The 23160-nt window shown below is 42.5% G+C and overlaps 1 protein-coding gene across 1 annotated transcript in view; it reads right to left on the reverse strand.

Moving 5' to 3' along the window:
- Nucleotides 1-12743: 12743 nt before the first annotated feature.
- Nucleotides 12744-23160, reverse strand: part of CYP27A1 (cytochrome P450 family 27 subfamily A member 1) — a 31717-nt gene continuing 21300 nt past the window's right edge. The window contains exons 4-9 of the mRNA XM_082260105.1: nucleotides 21746-21943; nucleotides 19614-19777; nucleotides 18693-18859; nucleotides 16812-16893; nucleotides 14997-15197; nucleotides 12744-13173 (exon numbers count right to left, since the gene is read on the reverse strand). Of these exons, the coding sequence (XP_082116231.1) occupies nucleotides 13051-13173; nucleotides 14997-15197; nucleotides 16812-16893; nucleotides 18693-18859; nucleotides 19614-19777; nucleotides 21746-21943 (935 nt within the window). The 3' untranslated portion in view covers nucleotides 12744-13050. The remainder of the gene's footprint in view (nucleotides 13174-14996; nucleotides 15198-16811; nucleotides 16894-18692; nucleotides 18860-19613; nucleotides 19778-21745; nucleotides 21944-23160) is intronic.

The following is a 23160-nucleotide window of genomic DNA, read 5'->3' on the forward strand; positions in this document are numbered from 1 at the left end:
TATCGAAAAAATGCCACAGTGAATGAGTGCCGTAATCAAAGCTAAAGGCAGTCCATAGTGTGTCACCTTTTTTTGTTTTGTGGCGACTTTCTTTTTTGGCCAGGCAGTGTATACAGTAAACCCCCGCTCCATCGCGGTTCCGTTTTTGTGGTCCCGGTATATTGCGTTTTTTTTTTGTAATGTTATTTTACTATATAAATCATTAAAAATTAAATATTTTTGTGTTTTCCATTGCTCTTGCTATGTCTCTCAGAATCTTATGTGTTCAAATAAGTTTCTATTGTTTTAAAAGTGTGTTTAAAGACCTTAAAATGCTTTTACACGTACAGTGACAGTAAAAAAAATCATGCCTACAATGCATTTTAATAGGGTTTTTCTATTTTGCGGATTTTCACTTTTCGCGGCTGGGTCCGGAAACGTAACCCCCGCAATGGAGGGGGGTTTACTGTACCTCCTTAATGAGACCAGATTGGTCTAAATACACTTTCCCACACTGTGGGGATATACTGTAAATCCCCCGATGGTCAGTCAGTGGCACATATGTAGATTACTCCATAGGATGTATATATATATATGGATAGAAATAGAAATATTGCTCTGTTTATATGCAATTTTATTTCAAAATGGTAAAAAGAAAAATTACCTTTTAAAAATCACGAGAAGCTTGTCATCCAAAAAGGCCTCGGAGCTTGGGCGATAAACGCGCATCTCTTAGACTATAAGCTCTAACGAGCAGGGCTTAATGATTCCTACTGTATTAAATTCTATTGTATTTGTACTGTCTGCCCTTGTGTTGTAAAGTGCTGCGTAAACTTTCAGCACTATATAAATTCTGTATAATAATACCAAGGCAGCCCATTGAAGTAAATGGGCTGCCTTATGTTCGACATGCAGAATCGCATGAAAATCGCCCACACAAAAGTGTGAATGAGGCCTTATTTGCAGCAGAGAAAAATGAGGTCTCCTGGCCTTCCAGACAGGGCTTTGCTGTGAGGAAAAGTTGTGTGAATCTCAGGAGTTAGAGAGACAGATCACATACTATAGGCCCGTACACACGTACCGATTGTCGGCCGAAAATGTTCGGCCGACGAACGATCGGCCAATTTTCGGCTTGTTAGTATGATGCTTCCGACAGCCGAAAGCGCACTTTTGGCCGAAAAGAATCTGTCGTTCAAGCATTAAAATTTTTGTTGGCCAACACCAGAACGGCCGATTGTTTGCCAGTCAGTACAGAATTCGGCCGACAGACAGCAGATTTGCAAGACTGGGCATGCTCAGAAAAGAAAAAACACACGGAAAGTTAACCATCACATGACATCACTTCTGCAGTCGGCTGTTGTTGTTTTCAACAGACAAGACAGCCCTCGGACAAAAGACGGCCGATCGTTTGGCCGACGATCGGTACGTGTGTACGGGGCTTAAGTCAGGAAACCTTACAATTCTGAGGACTGAATACACAAAAAGGAAGGGAGAGAAGAAAGAAAAAGGAACAGAAAATTAAAAAAAAAATTTTTCTTTTTATTTTCCCCTCTATTCCCCCTCTTTTGTATCTCACCCCCTCTTTACATTCCTTCGCCTTACTATTCATCTCTGACTCCTCTATTCACATACCCCTTCTACTCTTACCTATTTACCAATCCCTTACAGCTTTGCAACAATACATTGCTACAAATAATCTCACCTGCTGTAGACCCAGGGCTGCTGTTAGAAATCGCGGGGCCCCCGTACAGACTACCTGGCAGGGCCCCCCCAAGAAAATATTAAAGATATATTTAGCTAAAATTACAACAAAATCACTATTAGCAGACACAAATATAACACAACTCACATAATTCCTGCTAAATTTAAATAAAAAAACTATGTTAAATAAAAATGAAGATGAGATGAGAAAAATATACAGGCTGGGCATTTGGAGCTCAGTGATCAGAGAGACAGAGAGAGAGAAACAAAGTTACAATTTACAAATAAACTCCTGAGAAGAGATAACATTAGAGCCAGTGCTGGGAGGGGGGGCCCACACAGGGATGGGGATTAGTAAGGGACAACTGTCTCTTTCTCAGCAGATAAAAGCTGATAGCAGGGAGAGGGACAGATCAGATTCAGGTGCTGGAGGAAGATTTCTGTATTTGTTGTCCATCACTAATCCCCCTCTCTGTGTGGGCCCCCCTGTGTGCTCGGGCCCCCTACAAGAGGGCTGGTGGTCCCCCCCATCAGCGGCCCTGTGTAGACCCCTTCTTATAGATGTGCCTTCGTTAGTACGCCCTCCTATGTCTTTGTCCCACCACAACACTTTCGGAGCGTACTCTGTATACTCGTTTATCTCTTCGAGTTTTGAGATGCAACTTTTGGATACGTTTTTTGCATTCCACCTGCTCAATAATTTACACCTGCTTTTTTATATACTATACAGTCTTACATGTTCTATATACAGGCATACCCCGTTTTAAGTACACTCACTTTACATACACTCGCGAGTACAGACACAGCCTGGTCAGCTTGGCATGGCACTACTCCCGGTTTTTAACTTTGGTGTCTATGGGAAATCTTGGTCAGTTTGACATGGCTCTGCTCCCGAACTATAAGTGACAGGGATACCAAACTTAGGGAGCACCGAGAGGGGACCCAGGACTACAACATATCCTATTTGTGACCAGCCAGCTTGCCAAGGTAATCTACCATATCATAATCCTGGATCCCCTTAACATGCTCCCCAAGCTTGGTGTCCTTGTCAGCAGTGCCATGTCAAGCAGACCAAGATTTCCTATGGAGCTAGTGTATTTACTTGCATTGAGGAATGAAAAAATGTATTGCTTCACTTTAAGTACATTTTCGTTTTACATACATGCTCTGGTCCCATTGTGTACTTAAAAGTGGGGTATGCCTGTAATGTGTTTGTTTATAACGAGTTTTCCAGGCAATGTTATCCGTTCTCATTCCTATAGTTTTTTGCCTTAATACGTTTGTACTCTCCGAATTCTAAAATTGGAACATTAAAGAATTACTCTCAATGACGTCCCTGATATTGGTGCCACATCCCATATACTTGTGGCAAGAAAAAGGGGTTCCCCTATTGGTGGGACTTTACAGGCACTCCAATTAATTTACAAAAATAGTAATACAAAAGTAATTTTATTGAAACAAAATATATAATATATTTAAAAGAAAAGCAAACAGTGGTGGTAATACATGAAATGCAGGTGACATGCGTACTGTGATAGAAAGGAACCCAACGCGTTTCAAAGTAAATAACGTCTTCTTCAGCGGTAATTTCTGACAGTATCTCTATCAACTGCGTTGTATGGTGTTTATACTGCGTGCAAGTATGATACAAAAACAAAGCCGAGCTGTGAGAGCCTGTGTGGTGGGTAAGGATGACAACATGTGTCCAATAAAAAAGAAGGGGTAAGTAAACCAGTGTTTCAGCCAAGGCGTGAAAAACTCCAGGTGGAACCTATTGGACAGCTGAAGTCCAAGTAGGGGAGCCCTTTTAGCTGATCAGCAGAAAGGGCAAAAGAACCGCTCCAGTGATAAGGTAATCCCAACCATCAAAATAAGGTGCAGCAAGGATCCGCAGTCCAGGCAACTGTAATGTATAGAGAGAAATAGCCGCACTCCAACTTGAAGGTGAAAAATATAAAATCTGTTTTATTCGTATCCAAAAGATAAAATCAATTCAAGGTGTATCCATAATACAGTCAGAGACAAGAGATGAACGCATAGTAGTTGACACGTTTCACGGATAAACGTCCGCTTAGTCATAACCATGAGCCCTTTTAGCTGTTAGACACCTTAGCAGCATGACCGCAGCTTGGGTTCTTTTCTATCACAGTACTCATGTCACCTGCATTTCATGTATTGCCACCACTGTTTGTGTTTCTTTTAAATATATTACATATTTTATTTCAATAAAATTACTTTTGTATTACTATTTGTGTGAATTCATTGGAGTGCCTGTAAAGTCCCGCCAATAGGGGAACCCCTTTTTCTTGCTAAAATTGGAACATACATATTGTGATTACGATGTATCTTTTTTTCGTATTTTAATAAAACTTATGGAAAAAAAATTATCACCCCACAGAGGGCTGAATTCAAAGACAGGGTCAGCATTTTGCACTGCCTCTAGTGGCTCAATGAAGAATTACAAGGAACTCTAGTAGCCTCTATACCAGTGATGGTGAACCTTGGCACCCCAGATGTTTTGGAACTACATTTCCCATGATGCTCAACTACACTGCAGAGTATATGAGCATCATGGAAAATGTGGTTCCAAAACGTGTGGAGTGCCAAGGTTCACCATCACTGGTATAGAGGCTACTAGAGTTCCTTGTAATTCTTCATTGAGCCACTAGAGGCAGTGCAAAATGCTGACCCTGTCTTTGAATTCAGCCCTCTGTGGGGTGATAATTTTTTTTCCATAAGTTTTATTAAAATAAAAAATGTGGTTCCAAAACGTGTGGAATGCCAAGGTTCGCCATCACTGCTCTATACTTACAGATAACTCATGCGTATGGAACAGGTAATCTCTGATGAAGAACCAATAGAGATTGGTGAGTAGAGAAGGTCCAGGTAAGTCTTCAAAGGTTTTCAGTTTTTTGTCCCCCTTTTAATACTCCGGCTGCTGCAGCTTCTGTTGCCGCTTTGTGCTGCATCTGCTGTACCTTGGAGGTCTGCAGCAACAGGCGGCCCCGGGCCCCAGGGAACTGGAGAGACAAGGACCCTAATCTGAGAGCATTCATGGCTGCGAGGACTATTGTGTAGAGCGCTGTTGTTCTTTCTGTCATATAAGGACGATGGGTAACCCACTTATTAACTTCTAAAGCTCTGACCATACAGAGTAACCAACAACCAGAGAAAAAAAAATACAATTCCTCCCAGTTTTCATAATTTGGCATGGAGACAAGAAATATTGAGCGTACAATTTTACAAATTAACACCAATGCAAACTTATCCCTGACTCATCATACAACTCTAATATATAAACCCTTTGTACCGTATTATGAAATAAAGAAACAACTTTAAAACTATGAAACAGGAAATTCTTAAAAATGAATTACAATTTATTTGAAGCCAAAACACTTTAAAAAAAAAACAATTTTTACATTTTTTTAAAGTTGTGTGGAAGGGTTAGAACCTTCGGGTTTTTACTGGTGTCTGTGTCCCATTAGGTAAGTTCAACCCCTCTATTTGTACTGGCGACCATTATCCTTGGGACTGAAAGTAATGGGAAATCTAAGGGGTCTTATTATACATGTTTTCACTCACGATTCACCCAAGATTTGCACATTTTTCTAACTGGATTTAGCATGATGGCGCTAAAGAGCATACTTATATTCTGTGATAGAGGTATGGCCACTAGATGGCACAAAGGAGCATACTTATTTTCTATGATAACGGTATGGTCTCTAGATGGCGCTATTATAGAAAATAAGTATGCACCCTCAGCGCTATATAGTGCCTATAATGCGGTATTTTCTGCATTCACACCTTCAAATTGCAGAGAATTTAGCCAAAAAAACATTTGATTTTTCCCCATTTGCACAGACTCAATTTACATGCAGTTTCAATGGACAAATAGCTATGCAATTCTTTTTTATTTTTTTTTTTAGCGTAACTCCACTTTTGTTGAGAAAAAAACATTCCCCTCTGGGTGATCTCTGTACATTGCAGGGATTGTAACAAACTTTGTTGCAGATTCCTACCTTTTGTTATTTTGAAGAAATCATTGTTTGTTCCTCTGTGCTGAGTGAGTCTAATAGAAGTGGTTTCATAATTATCAACCAGCTGTGGCAGCTGCAGAGAACTAATGAGGAAATCTGCTGGGTCTGCATCCCTTTAGACGTGTTCCTATTGGGAGTATCTCACCAAAAGTGACATTTTTGCTGCAGGGGATGCCAGAAATCTGACTTGTATCTTAGTGCAGACTTCTGGGAAATCAGTGAGCCAATCACACAAGCAGGAAATGATGTTTCTGGGGGTGTGGTCAGTATACATTCTGTGTACAGAACAGCTCCAGGCGGCTATATTGCATTTTCAGAAAATTACAACAGCTGCAGATTGAAAAGGAAAGGCCATTTTTAATAACATTTAATTACAATATTATTTGTGTTGCAATTTGATACGCTATGTTTTTTCTCTATTCGCACGAAAGTGGAGTTACCCTTTAAATACACCCCAAAGTGTGTTACTGGCAGGATCACGAGGGCAAAAAAGGGACAAACAGCCTGAAAAAAGAAAGAAAACGCAGTTACCAATTGTTCCCCCCCCCCCATATAATAGAGGTTTATTTATTTTAGGTATTTATGTAGCACTCTACATACTGTGTATATATATATATATATATATATATATATATATATATTTAGAGTGGGTATAGAAAATAGTCGCCCCCCTTTAAAATAATCACTATTTGTTGCTTTGCGGCCTGAAATGAAGACAGACACAGTTTTTATTTTATCCAGCTGTATTTACTCAGTTCAACTTATAACATCCAAGTAAAAGATAGAACACAAATATGTCAGAAAAAAAATCCAAAACAGAATCACTGAGTTGGAAAAAGGATCACCCCCCTCCAAAAAAATGACTTGTAAACACAATCAGGTGAAGCTGTAGCTAACAGCTGTGAGATTTTTCTTTATAAATATACCCCAAAGTGTGTTACTGGCAGGCAGTGGCGGCTGGTGCATGATATTTGGGGGGGGGAGGCAAATCCACCCCCCCCAAGCAGGACGGATGGACAGCCAGACAGACAGCATTCCTACCTCATCCGGCCGTGCGTCTCCTCCCTCTTCCTGGCCAATGGCCAGTAAAATCGCTTCTCTTTTCAGCCAATCAGGAAAGGGGCCTCAGGACCCACTTCCTGATTGGCTGGGAGGAGAATCAGTGTGATAATAGCAAATATTAATTCGCTATTGTCATACAACTGGGTGGGCTCCGGGCGCAGAGCCCACCCTTTTTTGAAGCCTATTAGATCCTCTGGCTCTAATCAGATGCTTCCAAAAAAAAAAAAAAACCCCATTGGAATCCATGCATCAGGCGCCCATGTAGATTATGGGGCCGGATGCATAGATGGGGGGGGGGGGGGGGGGGCAAGGCACCCTGAACCCCCAATGGACGGGCCGCCAATGCTGGCAGGATCACCAGGTGAATATAAAAGGGACAGAAAGCCTAAAAAAAAAAGAAAGCTAATGTAGCTATCACATCGAAGGACTGGTAGGCAGCAATATATGCATTCTTGTTACTGGATTTAGATACAGTTTAACTCTTTTGCTATCAGAGCCATTTTTGCATTTTTTTGTTTAAAAAATAATTTTAAAGAGGTTGTAAACTCGTTAAACATTTTTTTTTTTTTTTACAACCTGAAAGAGAAATACATAATGAGCTAGTATGCATCGCATACTAGCTCATTATGAAATACTTACCTTAGAACGAGCCCCGCCGTGCCGCCCACTTACCTCTATGACGGGTGACATGTGACATGTCCAGTTGCCCGTCTTCCGGGATCGCGGCATCCGGCCATCTGATTGGCCGGAGCCGCGGCGACGTCACTCCCACGCACGTGCGCGGGAGCCGACAGTCACGGCACGGGGCTCTGAAGGAACGGCACCAGCGGCCGTTCCTTCAGAGCGCATGCGCCAGTGACGTCACTGGCTGCATGTAAGGTAAATATCTCCTAAACGGTACATGTTTAGGAGATATTTACAGTACCTATAGGTAAGCCTTATCATAGGCTTACCGATAGGTACAACTTGCAGAGGAGGGTTTACTTCCTCTTTAAACCTGAAGATTGTATAGAAACTCCAAAATATTATATATTTTCTGAAAGCAGACACCCTACAGAATAAAATAGTGGTAGGTAAAATTTTTATGTGTTATACAATATTACCCGAAAAGGTCTAGAAAATGCAAAATTTTAGTAAAAAATACACTAAAGTTAATTTTAGGGCACACAAATGCAATAAATCACCCAACTTAATTGTATTGTAATTGTACTGTCTGCCCTTATGTTGAAAAGTGCTATGCAAACTGTCGGCGCTATAGAAATTCTGTATAATAATAATTATTGTTTTTGGTTAAATATAAAAGATGAGGTTGTACCGAGTGAATAGATACCCAACATGTCAAACCTTAGATTTGTGTGCGTCATCAGTTTAGCTTTAGGGAGGAGGTCTGGTGCTAGAAATATTGCTCTCACTGCAGCATGCGCAGTGATATGTAACATGTGTATCGCAATCAACGTTTTCATGTGTAGATGCCTCCGAAGCATACATGCATATATGCATATATGTGGGGATGGGGGCCTCAAAAATAATTGGGGGGGGGGGTAAAAAACAGAAAGAGAGGTACCCACGCGCTATCACGCTTAAAAATAATCAAATAACTTTATAGAACAGCTGCAAACATCAAACTGGCAGATTCCAATGCCAAAAAAAATTATAATTAGAAAATTCATCACTGGGTTTTCCCTTTACCATCCATATTTTTATGCTTCCTTCGCAACTAATGGTTTTATATTGCCTTTCACACTGAAGTGATTCCGATACAATTGTCCGTTTTTCATATTATTGCACTGTAGTAATTCAGGGATAATTGTCCATCTTTATTTTATACTATTGATTCACACATTTTTGGGAGATTGCATCACAGATACACCTCTACCCCACCCTGAATACATTATTTTTCTTTGTTTATTTTCCAAGTACTATGCACTTTACTTACCTGACCCATCACCATATGTAGAGATATCATTTATGTGATTCTACTATTTATTCAGCATTTTTTAGCGCAGCATCATTTCTTTTTATTCAAATTGGGGGGTTATTTTTTAAGCTTGGATGTGCAATTTAAACAAAAAAAAAAAAAAAATGTTATCACATAGGGGACAAAAAGTCCCCTATGTGATGATTTTTTTGGTGACAGGTTCTCTTTAACCCCTTAAGCCACGGAGGATTTGGCTGCTCAAAGACCAGGCCCTATTTTGCGATTTGGCACTGCGTGAATGTAACGGACAATTGCGCGGTCGTGCGACTCTGTACCCAAATGAAATTGACGTCGTTTTTTCCCCACAAACAGAGCTTTCTTTTGATGGTATTTGATCACCTGTGCGATTTTTACTTTTTTGCGCTGTAAACAAAAAAAAGAGCGACAATTTTGAAAAAATAACAATATTTTTCAAATTTTTTTTATATGATATTCTCAAAAAAAAAAGTAAAAATCTAAATTTTTTAACATTTTAGGCCAATTTGTTTTCTGCTACATATTTTTGTTAAAAAAAATCGCAATAAGCGTATTTCGATTGGTTTGCGCAAATGTTATTGCGTTTACTAACTACGGGAAAGATTTATGTCATTTTTATTGTTTTTTTTTTTTAAACTAGTAAAGGCAGCGATCTGCGATTTTTTTTGCGGGACCGCGACATTGCGGAGGACAGATCGGACGCCTGACTGACATTTTTGACACTTTTGGGGGTACCAGTAACATTACTAAAGTAATCAGTGCTATAAATATGCACTATTACTGTAAAAATGACACTGGCAGGGAAGGGGTTAACTTTATTGGTGATCAAGGGGTTAAGTGTGTCCCTAGGGGCGTGATTCTAACTGTCAGGGGGCGTGGCTTGTTAGATCATCACATAGACATACGATCGCATTGCCTCTGTCATGATCAAAGGGAGAATGACAGTCGGCTGTGTTTACATCAGCCGTCTGCTTTTCTCCCTTTCCTGAGGGAGATCGCGAGTGGCCGGAGGACATCTGAGCCACCGGTAACACGCGCGGGGATGTCAGTGAACGAGCGGGGGCGGGAGCGCTTGTGGGCAAGTGATGTACCCATACGTCACTTTGCCCAGGAGAGGCTGACTGCTGCAGTATATAGTCGTGCGGCAGTCGGCAAGTGGTTAATGAGATATTCAGGTTCTAAAAGACCCCGGATGTCTCCTCTGGGCTCCAATGCCTGACCTCACAAATGCGCTTCTGGAAGAATGGTCAAACATTGCCATAGACACTCCTAAACCTTGTGGACAGGAAGGAAAGAAATTTACTACAGTTCAAATGTGGGACAAAAAATGATCGGGGACAAAGTTGTCAGGCCTGGGAGTGTGGCTAGGCATTACAGATATGGGGTAAGTGTAGGGAATGTATTGTGACAACGGACATGAAAAAGAAACAATGTTGCATGTGAGCGAATCAAAGAAAAACTAAAGACAAAATCCATATAGAACAAACAATGAAAACTTGTTTTATTGTATTATAGGACTAACCGAGGTAATGAGGGTTACTGAAATCGTAAGGAAAGGCATAATGTTGTTTATAAATGAAAATGTTCACAGTTCTTTCTATGAAGTAGAAGAAGCATAAAAACTTTTCTTTTTTTTTTTTTAAAGAATTATATAAAAGAATAAAATAAAGAAGCACTAAATATAAATTAGAAGTTGCTTTATGTTAAGGATTAAGTGTTACTAAACCCATAACAGTAAAATCAGTCTGTTTATCCAGTAAGGAAAGCTTGTTATATTCACTGTGGAACCTAAGGGGTTAATTCTCCACATTGTGTAAAAAGGCAGTTTGATCCTGTTTTCTCTGATCATCCCCTTCTTCCACTGTCCCCAATCCATCTGCTGATAGTACAGAGCCTTGGGTGCAGGGCCGGGACAAGGGGTGGGTGGGAGGGTCGGTTGCCCTGGGCGCAATGGTTTATTGCAGGGATGGGGGGCATATTTTGGCATCCTTGCCCCTGGGCGCTGGATGACCTTGTCCCAGCACTGCTTGGGTGCACTCTGCACATGCTCAGTTTAGTGTGTATTGCTAGAGAATTTTTTTTTCTGTTTTCTGGGAGAGTGCATGTGGTTGGAACAGGGCCAATCAGCACTGTCCAGACAGAGGGTCAGGGGTCACACAGCCTCATAGGACAGTCAGAGGAGAATGAAAACTGATAGAAGTCACAAGACTGCTATATATACTGCTGATGAGAAAAGGTATTTAGAAGTTTATATTTACTAAAATAATTGCATTTCCCTGTTCTGTGTACTGAGCAAAAACAGATATAGTGACTGCAGGCTCGTGGGGAGACCAGATATAGTGAATGCAGGCTCCTGGGGAGACCAGATATAGTGAATGCAGGCTCCTGGGGAGACCAGATATAGTGACTGCAGGCTCCTGGGGAGACCAGATATAGTGAATGCAGGCTCCTGGGGAGACCAGATATAGTGAATGCAGGCTCCTGGGGAGACCAGATATAGTGATTGCAGGCTCCCAGGGAGACCAGATATAGAGACTGCAGACTCCTGGGGAGACCAGATATAGTGACTGCAGGCTCCTGGGGAGACCAGATATAGTGACTGCAGGCTCCTGGGAAGACCAGATATAGTGACTGCAGGCTCCTGGGGAGACCAGATATAGTGACTGCAGGCTCCTGGGAAGACCAGATATAGTGACTGCAGGCTCCTGGGGAGACCAGATATAGTGACTGCAGGCTCCTGGGGAGACCAGATATAGTGACTGCAGGCTCCTGGGGAGACCAGATATAGTGACTGCAGGCTCCTGGGGAGACCAGATATAGTGACTACAGGCTCCTGGGTTTAATAACATTTTATTAAAATTCATACACATAATATTTATTTATTACAAGGTACATACATATACACATATAGGTCATTGTTTCAAGAACATCTTAAAGCTCAATTCCAGGGATCTTGAAAACTCTCCCTTGCAGTGACTGGGCACACTGCAAGGGTTACTTTCTTGTTTAGGTCTAGGGTGCATAGGGTGCTTGTTTAGGTCTCGGGTGCATAGGGTGCTTGTTTAGGTCTCGGGTGCATAGGGTGCTTGTTTAGGTCTAGGGTGCATAGGGTGCTTGTTTAGGTCTAGGGTGCATAGAAAAGAAGGTTTACTTACCCGATCCTCTGCTTCTCCCCCCTGTTGGACCGGTCTACCAGTGTCTTCTCCCCTACACTCCAGTGGTCTAAGGTCCTGACCTCAAAAAGACCAATGCATTGTTTATAGCCCAGCACTGGACTTGATGAGGCCAAGTGAGAGTCCACTGCAAGAGCATGGAGGGGGAAGAAGCCCTGTTGTGGGAGTGGAGGATTGGGTAAATAAAAGTGCTCATGCTCTCCCTTAGCCCTCATTCACACTGAACGCGGCTTTGAAATCGTGCAAGTTCGCCCAACTTCAAAGCCGCACTTCAGTCCAACTGTGGGGGCGACTTCAAAGACATCTGTGCAGCCGCATGCACAAATGTCTATTGAAATTGCCCCCCAAAGTTGCCAAAAGTAGTGCAGAAACTACTTTCGGAAATCAGTGCGGCACCGCATCGATTGGGACTCTCCTATTGCTGGCAATAGATTTGACCTGTCGAATCGCATGTCAAATCGTGCTGATGTGAACGGGGGCTTAGAATAAATGAGCAGTGCTGTCTAATCCACAGCTAAACTCTCCCACCCCCCCCCCCCAATTCCCAAGGAATCTCCTGTGGCCCACCAGTTGGGTATACTTTGTCGCCTACTACTAACTGGTATGGCCTCCCCTCCCCCCTACCACACCAATAGTCCCTTATAGCAGTGGTCCTCAACTCCGGTCCTCAGGGCCCACTAACAGGCCAGATTTTAAGTATTACCTTGGGGAGATGCAGACTAGAGTAATGCAATCACTGAGCAGCAAATTATATCACCTGGGATGTATTTCAGGTATCTTGCAAACCTGGCCTGTTAGTGGGCCCTGAGGACCAGGGTTGAGGACCACTGCCTTATAGTGATGAGCAGCCCCAAGATGAAGCTTGACTTTTCTACAAAAGTCTAAATTTGCATCCCTGGGAGAAACCAACAGAGAGTTAAAGGCTCCTCTGGTTTCTTTATAGGGATGATATCCTATACTTTTAGTAAGCACACATTTTGGGTTATTGTAATGTTTACCATTAGGGAACTCCATATTTTCATGACTATATTACAGTTTCAGGCATGGAGTTCTGCCCTCTAGTGGCTGTTTGTAGATTAGTCAGAACAAGTGTCGGGATTACAGGAGGAGCCATACTGAGGGTTATTCGGTTTCAGTTTGTACATTAAGCAGATTTCCTCTCTAAGAACCTCAGGTTTATGGGTCGGTTTGCTGATAGGACGATACGAGCAATTGTTTTGACTTCTCCCAGTTTGGGATCGGGTTTAACCTCAAACATCCGGATTATCTGTAAGAGAGGAAACCAAGAGGTTAAAGGGGGATTCCAGCTTATCTCAGAATCTCTTCCAATAAAATAATGCTGTCCAGATCACATTTTTATAATGTATCTGTGTTTAAGCCCAACTCCGGCTACCCTCTTCTACTGAAGGCATCCTGCTGTATTTAATTTTTTTTTTATATACTTACATTTTTGGGAGGTCTACAAGCCGGTCATGTGATGCTCAGGGTCATCCTTTGATGCTTTACTGGCAGTGGGTGATCACACAGCGAGAGTGGGGGGAGGGGTGAGATCAGAGTGCCCTGAACTCACAGTATGTCCTCAGTCTTCCGGGTTGAATGAAATGAGAACTAAGCACATCTAGTGGCCAAATTGAATTACTGAGAGGAACAGCACCAGAGAGGAGGTGAGTATTGCAGTTGCTTTTTTTTTTTTATTTTCATTTTCACCACTACTTGGGATCTTTTTTAAAATAACACAAAAAATGACTCATTGTTTGGCATTAAGACTTTGCAAGCTCATATTCATTTATGTTAGCCCTCTAAAGAGGGGTACTATGTACCTCTTACTCATTCACTTAGAGGTAGGGCAGTATGTTGGTGCCCTGTTATTGTTAAGGAGGGTTTCCAGATTCTCATAAGCCCTTCAACCGCAGCTTTCCCCCCAAAACCACAGGACCAGGGTTGTGGGTATGAGGCTCTAATCTTGCAACGGCAAGGTATCCCCATGTTAAATGTATGTAGCCTGGTATGGATCAAGGAAGATGGGCGCACACGCTCATCCCCCCTTCTCAGCCTGCCAGGCTCACTGCTTGGGTGAGGGCCTGGTGGGGATTTTTTGGGGGGATGTAAGTGAATAGGCCGGTAACTTCACTGGTTGTTAAGAACTCAAGTACCTGCACCTGCTGCCGCTCTTAACAATCAATTCAGCCAAGCGATCACTCCGAAGAGGAAGACCGGTGTGCCGCTCTCCTCAGGCGGGAACTCCAACTGAGATACATAAGAGAAAAAAAAGGAGGCGCAACACCTAGTGCATTACCCGTAGTCACCGTATAAAAATTAAACCGGTTCCTCCCGCCTCCTACGGGCAGTGGGCGGAGCCATCCAGTGCACAGTTGAGCCCCCTGTCCTCATTTGCCTCAAAACAATCACAAGTGTCTCATGGAATCCACTGGCCTGTGAGTATGCATTTGACATTTTAATAAAACATTTTATACAGTGACCACGGTTAATGCACTAGGTGTTGCGCCTCCTTTTCTTTCTCAACTGTTTATTTTTCTAGGGGAGAGGAGAAGGGAGATATACTTACCCAATCCTCTGATCCTCCCATCACAAGACCGGTTCAGCACCCCCGCTCTCCAGCAGTCTTTGAGTTGTGCACTGTTCCTGACATCATCAAGCCCAGAGCAGGCTACATAGACCAGGAACAGTCCACTGCTGGACTGTGGGGGAACACAGTTTTCTGGTGAAACAAAGGATTAGGTGAGTATAAGCTTTCCCCTCACCCCTAGACAAAATGAGCAGTTGACTCACAGTCCCGACTGCATGGGAAAACTTTTGTTTTGCCCGGAGGTGGAATTTAAACTATTCAGCACACTGTTGTGGGATTAGCCAATTGCATCCTGAGACCACATGGTATCTTACTTTCCACCCTGCATAGGGACTCACTTGGAATCTCCTTGTAGCTCTCCTCTCAACTCTCTTGGTTGATCCCTCTTATAGACTGTTCATTTGTCAAAAAATACATCACATGAGGCTCCTGCTTCCCATTATCTCTGCTCTCTCTCTCTCTGTGAAGATCCCTCTTTTGAGTCTTTTTCTTTGCACACTTACCCGTGAAAGTGCCAGATGCATCTCCAGCTCGGCGATCCTCTTGCCTGCGCAGGCTCGCACCCCGTAGCCAAAAGGAATGGAACTGAATGGGTGGTGGGTCATCCCTTCATTCCGTAGCCAACGCTGAGGATAAAACTTCTCCGGATTCGGGAAGTTGGCTTCATCCCTGGAGATGGCGTAATGATATAAGACAAAGAGAGTCTGGAAGTAGAAGAAGAGACACAGCTAGTGCTCCTTTCCTGTGTACACATCTTCACACTGATAGTATCAAACACCCACAGATACAAAAGGAGCGGCTGCTACTGACCCCTGTGACAGTGGCGGGTATCAGACCCCTGGCCTTCTCATCCAACTCGTGACCAAACACCAAGCAATCTTACACCCTGCCGTCACTTGCGTAACAATGCCACTCTCATCTGCACCCGGCACACAGATTGTCCAGCTTGCGGGACCACAATCTAGATGCCAGCACCGGGCAATTGTCACCGGGCTAATTAAACAATTAACCCTTTCTCTGTCACCACCTATAATGAGCCCAGAGGACGCTCGTAATTTTAGAAATACCAATTATGACTTTAGAATAACCATCTGTAACACACACTGTCACCTCAGACAAGAATGCTTAGATGAGTTATCCTAAACAGTAGCGTTCTTTCAGGAGGCAGGTTCTTTTGGGTCAGTTTGCGTTTAAGAGCTTAGAGACAAAGTTAACACTTTTCAAAATAAGGTTTAATTATAAGAAAGGTGAAGATTGGTGCAAATATAAATATTTACAGAAAAATGGGTTACAAAGAAACAGAGACACAATACAGCAATTTAGAAGAATAGATAAGAATTAGAAATGGAATACTTGCATTCAAAAAGAGTCCTGGTATTATTTTAGTTTCAGAAGCTGAACATAATCGGTCCTCCAGCGTGATGTTTTTGCTGTGATGGTAAGGTGAGAACTGAGAGCTCCATTAGCTCTCTCTCTTTTCTCTGCCCCCCCAGATGGTGTCACCAGAAGTACTTGACCAATAGACACTGGGGCCGTGGGCGGCCCCCAGAGGCTCATAAACTGCTAAGGGACCTCCTGATTAGGCAGATTTCTAACCAAACTCATATCTTGAAATATGTAAGGGTTACATGCTGGAAACTGAAATTTTATTGTCCGGCCGTGAATGTACTATCTACAGACACTAAACACGGGTTATCTCAGAATAACCTCTGACCTCTAAGGCATCTGATCGCTAGCTTGTTTTCCCTAGCAACGAAGGCGGAACCGTCCCCTGAAGCTGGAAAGGCTTACACGTTTCGACGAAGAGGCTAAGCCTCGAAATGCGTAAGCCTTTCCAGCTTCAGGGGACGGTTCAGTCTTTGATCTTGATGCTGATGACTACGTACCTATTTGATACGCTTTTTACCAAGAACTCGTTTGTGAGTATTTTTATACCTTTTATTTGAATAAACCATTTTAGAGGATAATGCACTAGGCCGGTGCACCCTTGTGTTTGTTTTTTCTTTTTAGTGGTCTTAGACTACCCTGGTTTTGTAAGGAGCTGCAAAGCCGAAGTTATCCATTGATGCCGAGTGGAAAGTTCCCAGCAGCTGCATGACTGTGGCTGAGATGGATAGAGGATCACACCACTCTGAGTGCAGGAGATAGGTGCTTTGCACCAAATGTTTGGTTTGTTATACAAAAAGCTGTACAACAAGTCGATTACATAGGACTGTGATGGATTATACAGAACTCACACACTGGGGATGTTTCTGGTGTTCATGCAACTGCAGTGTTTTCCGGTATTTGTATGGTTTATGAATTGTTCCAGCACTTACCCTCTTGGGGAATTTGTAACCATCAATGATCACTTCTTTGTCAGTGATGATTCTTGCGTTAGTTGGAATAACAGGATACAACCTGCGTATAGGAGGAAGAGATGTGTCAGTGGTACCAGCAGAAGCAGAATGGTGGGGTAGGACAGACATGACTTAAAGTGGAACTTCACTCTCCCAATCAACATTGATTATTATTAATCCTCATGCTGCTAGCATTAGTAAATAGAGAGGAAAGTAGATCATATTTACTTGTTTTCAACTTTTTTTTTTTTTTATTACATTTCTCTAGTAACTTCCTGGTTTATTGCCTAGGCCACTGATGGTGAACCTTGGCATACCAGATGTTTTGGAACTACATTTTCCATGATGCTCAACTACACTGCAGAGTTCATGAGCATCATGGGAAATGTAGTTTCAATACATCTGGGGTGCTAAGGTTCGCAATCACTGGCCTAGGCAAATTATGTCTTACATCCCAGGAGTCCACAGTAGGGTGACTGACCAGACGTCCCCGGTTTCCGGGGACAGTTCCCAGAGTGAGGACAGTGTCCCTGGACCAAGTCTATCCCAGTGTTGCCAACCGTCCGTATATTTACGGACAGCCCGTAAAATCAGGGCACTTTTAGGCTGCCCGTAAATGCCCGTAGGAGCCAGTAAGTGCCAGTAAAAATGGCTGCTTCGGGCTCGGGTGAGAACTGCGCATGCGCAGTTACGGAAATCATCGAGTCAATCCAATCTTGAGTCTGCGCCACCCACTGGTAATGTCATGCTGCACGGGCGCCGTCTTAAAAATTTAAAATGCCAGGGAGGAGGGAGAGTCCTTTCAGTGTAGTTGTCAGTGTAGAAATATGGTAGGTTAGTGTAGTGTTCAGGTATTTCAGTGTAGGAATTAGATAGGTTAGTGTAGTGGTCAGGTAGGTCAGTGTAGGAATCAGGTAGGTCAGTGTAAGGGTCAGTGTATGTCCAGTTTTTACTCCAAACCCCTCAGTTCATTTGTATTCCTTTTGTAGCATAAAGTACGGGGTTTTATACACAACTTTAGTGCCTAAAATATAAAGAGCATTTGTTTCATGTATGTTAGCCCAACGTTGAAAGAACAATGACACTCTTCTAATCTAATTGGCCACCTGCAGCTGCAATGTTGGGCTAACATACATGAAATAAATGCTTAAATAGGTAAGGGGCAGGGAGGTGTCCCTGAATGGCAGTTTGGAAATGTGGTCACCCTACATGGCTCATCTATATTTAGGGGCTCAACTCCTGGGGATTGCCTAAGGGACTCTAAATGTGCAGGACAGCCCTCTTAGCTTCCGCCCACTTATTTCTAGAACATTCTCCAACCTTCTAGAACCAGGGGGAGGCACCAGAGAGCTGCCTGGATGAGTCATCCAGCCCTGAACTGAATCCTGACCCAGATTCCATGGCTCAGGCTTAGCTCCGAGCCAAACTGTTTTACCTACGCTACCACTAGTAGCACACTAGAGGCTGCTACAATTAAATATATAAAAGCTGATATTTGTAAGCACCCCTGTCAGTGGTAAATAGTCTGTCTCAATCCTGTAACTGCTACATCTGGAGGACAGCTTGTTCTTTTGAAAAAACAGAACTGCTGGCTGGATCACTAGATGAAAAAGGATTGAAAGCCTAAAAACAAAACTAATACAGGCATCACATGTAAGAATTGAACATTTTTGGTTTAATACCACTTTAAATGCAATGCAACTGTTCACCTGAATGTGCAAAATGAAGTCTACAAGTTTTATTATCCAACACAAGGTTTCCTTGCAGATGTGTAGCAAAGTTAGGAGAACTGATAAAGCTGTAAGACTTTTTATAAGCAGAGTATGAAGGTTCTCACAGTGTACCCGTCCCCGAACTCACCGCAGCGTCTCTTTGACTACGGCCCTCAGTAGGGGCATGTGGGTGATATCTTCTGCAGTGGGGATTCGATCTAAAGGAACTGCCTTAATGATCTCCTGGTACAGGGTCTCCTGGAGCTGCGGATCTTTTGCCAGATAATAAAGAGACCAGGTTAATGTGTTGGAGGTCTGCAAAGGGACAAGAAGCAAAGGAGTTATTTGTTGTTTTGGATATAGAAAATGTACCCGTATGTATCATCCACAAAACAGTCTACATTCTGATGTAGTGCATGAGGGCATGGCGCCAAAAGATTCCCATACCTGGGGGAAGTGACTGTCTGCTAAAGGAATTCCTGATCTTTATATGTAAGCTATACAGGAACTTCCTGTTTTAAAGTTATCGCCTGTGCTTCTTTGGTAGAAAATCTCTATTGTTTACGGAGCTCAGTAGCTCATTAGAAAATCTCTATTGTTTACTGAGCTCAGTAGCTCATTAGAAAATCTCTATTGTTTACTGAGCTCAGTAGCTCATCTGATACTTACACAAATACCCTATATTACCAAAAGTATTGGGACGCCTTCCTTTACACACACATGAACTTTAAAGGCATCCCAGTCTTAGTCCGTAGGGTTCAATATTGAGTTGGCCCTCCCTTGGCAGCTATAACAGCTTCGACTCTTCTGGGAAGGCTGTCCACAAGGTTTAGGAGTGTGTCTATGGGAATGTCTGACCATTCTTCCACAAGCGTATTTGTGAGGTCAGGCACTGATGTTGGAGAGAAGGCCACAGCATGCGCATCAACGCAGATGCTGACAATAGCTTTTGTGTGTGTTTTGCGATTTGTTTTGTGCATTGCATTTTTGTATTTATTTTTTAAAGAAACCCTAAATTGCAAATGTTCAAAAAAACAAAGCATAAAATACATAAATATTGGTTACATACAGTGTCCACGCCGGCCAGCAGCAGCTCGGCCACACTGCCGTACACCTCGGGCATGGTCAGTTTTCCGCTGGACAGCAGGTAGGTCAGGTACTCCCCCTGCACCTCCTCTCCCTTCTCCAACCTGGCCTGGATCTCACTCATCTTCTTATCAATCAGTTTATTCCCTGTAAACAACCAGATAGTAAGGATAGCGCCGCCCTGCTGTCCAGATAGAAAACAGAAAGTAAGCTCTGACTACACAGACAGATTTTATAAAGTTATCTCAGTAATGCTAACAACGATTGTCACAATGAATTACAGAAAGATTGCATTCATTCACTTGTTGATAGAACAATGGGCTCCCTATATGTTAAGTTACAGTATAGTGTAGCTGGATGTGGTTGCAGTGCTACTGTGCAGAGTCCATACATAGAGAGTAAGAACAGATACTAAGAATTACACCCAACGTATAGGACAAGAGAAGTGGTACTGTGCAGAGTCCATACATACAGAATAAGAACAGATACTGAGAATTACACCCAGTATATAGGACAAGAGAAGTGGTACTGTGCAGAGTCCATACATACAGAATAAGAACAGATACTGAGAATTACAAGAGAAGTGGTACTGTGCAGAGTCCATACATACAGAATAAGAACAGATACTGAGAATTACATCCAGCATAAAGGACAAGAGGAGTCCATAAATAAAGAATAAGAACAGATGATAAGAATTACAAGAGAAGTGGTACTGTGCAGAGTCCATACATACAGAATAAAAACAGATACTGAGAATTACAAGAGAAGTGGTGCCGTGGAGTGTCCATACATAGAGAATAAGAACAGATACCGAGAATTACACCCAGCATACAGGACAAGAGAAGTGGTACTGTGCAGAGTCCATACATAAAGAATAAGAACAGATACCGAGAATTACATCCAGCATAAAGGACAAGAGGAGTCCATAAATAAAGAATAAGAACAAATGATGAGAATTACAAGAGAAGTGGTACTGTGCAGAGTCCATACATACAGAATAAGAACAGATACTGAGAATTACACCCAGCATACAGGACAAGAGAAGTGGTACTGTGCGGAGCCCATACATAGAAAATAAGAACAGATGATGAGAATTACAAGAGAAGTGGTGCTGTGCAGAGCCCATACATAGAGAATAAGAACAGATACTGAGAATTACACCCAGCATACAGGACAAGAGAAGTGGTACTGTGCAGAGTCCATACATACAGAATAAGAACAGATACTGAGAATTACAAGAGAAGTGGTACTGTGGAGTGTCCATACATAGAGAATAAGAACAGATACCGAGAATTACATCCAGCATACAGGACAAGAGAAGTGGTACTGTGCAGAGTCCATACATACAGAATAAGAACAGATACTGAGAATTACACCCAGCATACAGGACAAGAGAAGTGGTACTGTGCAGAGTCCATACATACAGAATAAGGACAGATACCGAGAATTACACCCAGCATACAGGACAAGAGAAGTGGTACTGTGCAGAGTCTATGCATAGAGAATAAGAACAGATACCGAGAATTACACCCAGCATACAGGACAAGAGAAGTGGTACTGTGCAGAGCCCATACATAGAGAAAAAGAACATATACCGAGAATTACATCCAGCATACAGGACAAGAGGAGTCCATACATAGAGAAAAAGAACAGCTGATGAGAATTACAAGAGAAGTGGTACTGTGCAGAGTCCATACATACAGAATAAGAACAGATACTGAGAATTACAAGAGAAGTGGTACTGTGGAGTGTCCATACATAGAGAATAAGAACAGATACTGAGAATTACACCCAGCATACAGGACAAGAAAAGTGGTACTGTGAAGAGTCCATATATAAAGAATAAGTACAGATACTGAGAATTACACACGGCATACAGGACAAGAGAAGTGTTACTGTGCAGAGTCCATACATACAGAATAAGACCTAATACTGTCCATAAAGGCATAACAACAAATGCTAAGAAATACAGTACATCCATCATACAGGACATGAGAAGTGTTACTGTGAAATAGAAGAAGTCATACAGTGCAATGAATGAGGGGGATTTGTACATGTGGGGTGTTGGGGTGAGAGGGGTATATACGAGCAGGGTGACTCTCTGGATTCACTCACCAAAAGCGAAGATTCTGTCCCAGCCATCTAAGTAGTTTTTCCAGTACGGAAGGATTCCTCTGGTCCATCCAGGTAGGTACGTGGCGTAGACGGAATTCTTGAACATCTCAACGATTGAATCAATAAATCCCTGCGTCTCTGGGGGGATCTGTTTATTCAGACAGCCAATCCGAGTCTCAAACAAGATATAGGAGACTCCTAGAAGAGATCGTGTAATGTTAGGCCAGCATACAATCTTGTACAATCTCTTTTAGATGTAGCAAAACATTGTAATAGGAGTACCAATTTCAACTATCCAACCGATCTCTATCCAGTTATGTAGGTCCTTGCACTACATAGCTGTTAGTAGATCTAAAGGAGATTGTATAATCAGATTGTAAGGTGTGTGGTGATTTTTAATATCACAGTGATGCCAGATAACTCTTATCTAATGGCTCCAGCGTGTATAAGAGCAGTGTGAACATTTCCAGTTTGTAAATGCTGAACAGTGAACACAGATCCTATTAGAAGTGCTGATAGCCACATTAAGCAAGCTGCTAACATGCTTCAGCAGGCTTTCAACAAGCTTCATGAAAAGCTGAAGCCTGCTAGCAGTGGCCATCAGAAAAAACAAAGTACTTAGCCCTGCATCAATTATACTACTGGGATCCAGAATGCAGTTCCCATAAAAGATCTGAGATCTACATTTTAAAGTTAAAGTTGAATATTTTTATTTTTTGTCTTCCTTGGTTCTTGAATTCCCCTTATCAACATGATAATAGACTTAAAAAAAAAAGATAACATTGCATTCTTTATTTTAGAACCAGTGATGCAATTACTGGATGGCTATGGCTCTCTAGGTCAGCGGTCCCCAAACTTTTTGAAACCAGGGACTGGTTTCATGGCAACCAGTTTTCACATCACAGCCCCCCTTTACATTACAGCGCCCCTTTACATTACAGCGCCCCTTTACATTACAGCGCACCTTTACATTACAGCGCACCTTTACATTAATGTAACAGGGACTGCACTGTAAAGGGGGCGCTGTAATGTGAAGGGGACTGCTCTGTACAGGGGCACTGTAATGTGAAGGGGACTGCATTGTAAAGGGGGCACTGTAATGTGAAGGGGACTGCTCTGTAAAGGGGGCACTGTAATGTGAAGGGGAATGCTCTGTAAAGGGGGCACTGTAATGTAAAGGGGGCTGCACTGTAAAGGGGGCTCTGTAATGTGAAGGGGACTGCTCTGTACAGGGGCACTGTAATGTGAAGAGGACTGCACTGTAAAGGGGGCACTGTAATGTGAAGGGGACTGCATTGTAAAGGGGGCACTGTAATGTGAAGGGGACTGCTCTGTAAAGGGGGCACTGTAATGTGAAGGGGAATGCTCTGTAAAGGGGGCACTGTAATGTAAAGGGGGCTGCACTGTAAAGGGGG

This window comes from Pelophylax lessonae, assembly GCF_965119305.1.
Source record: "Pelophylax lessonae genome assembly, chromosome: 6".
Taxonomy (NCBI): Eukaryota; Metazoa; Chordata; class Amphibia; order Anura; family Ranidae; genus Pelophylax; species Pelophylax lessonae.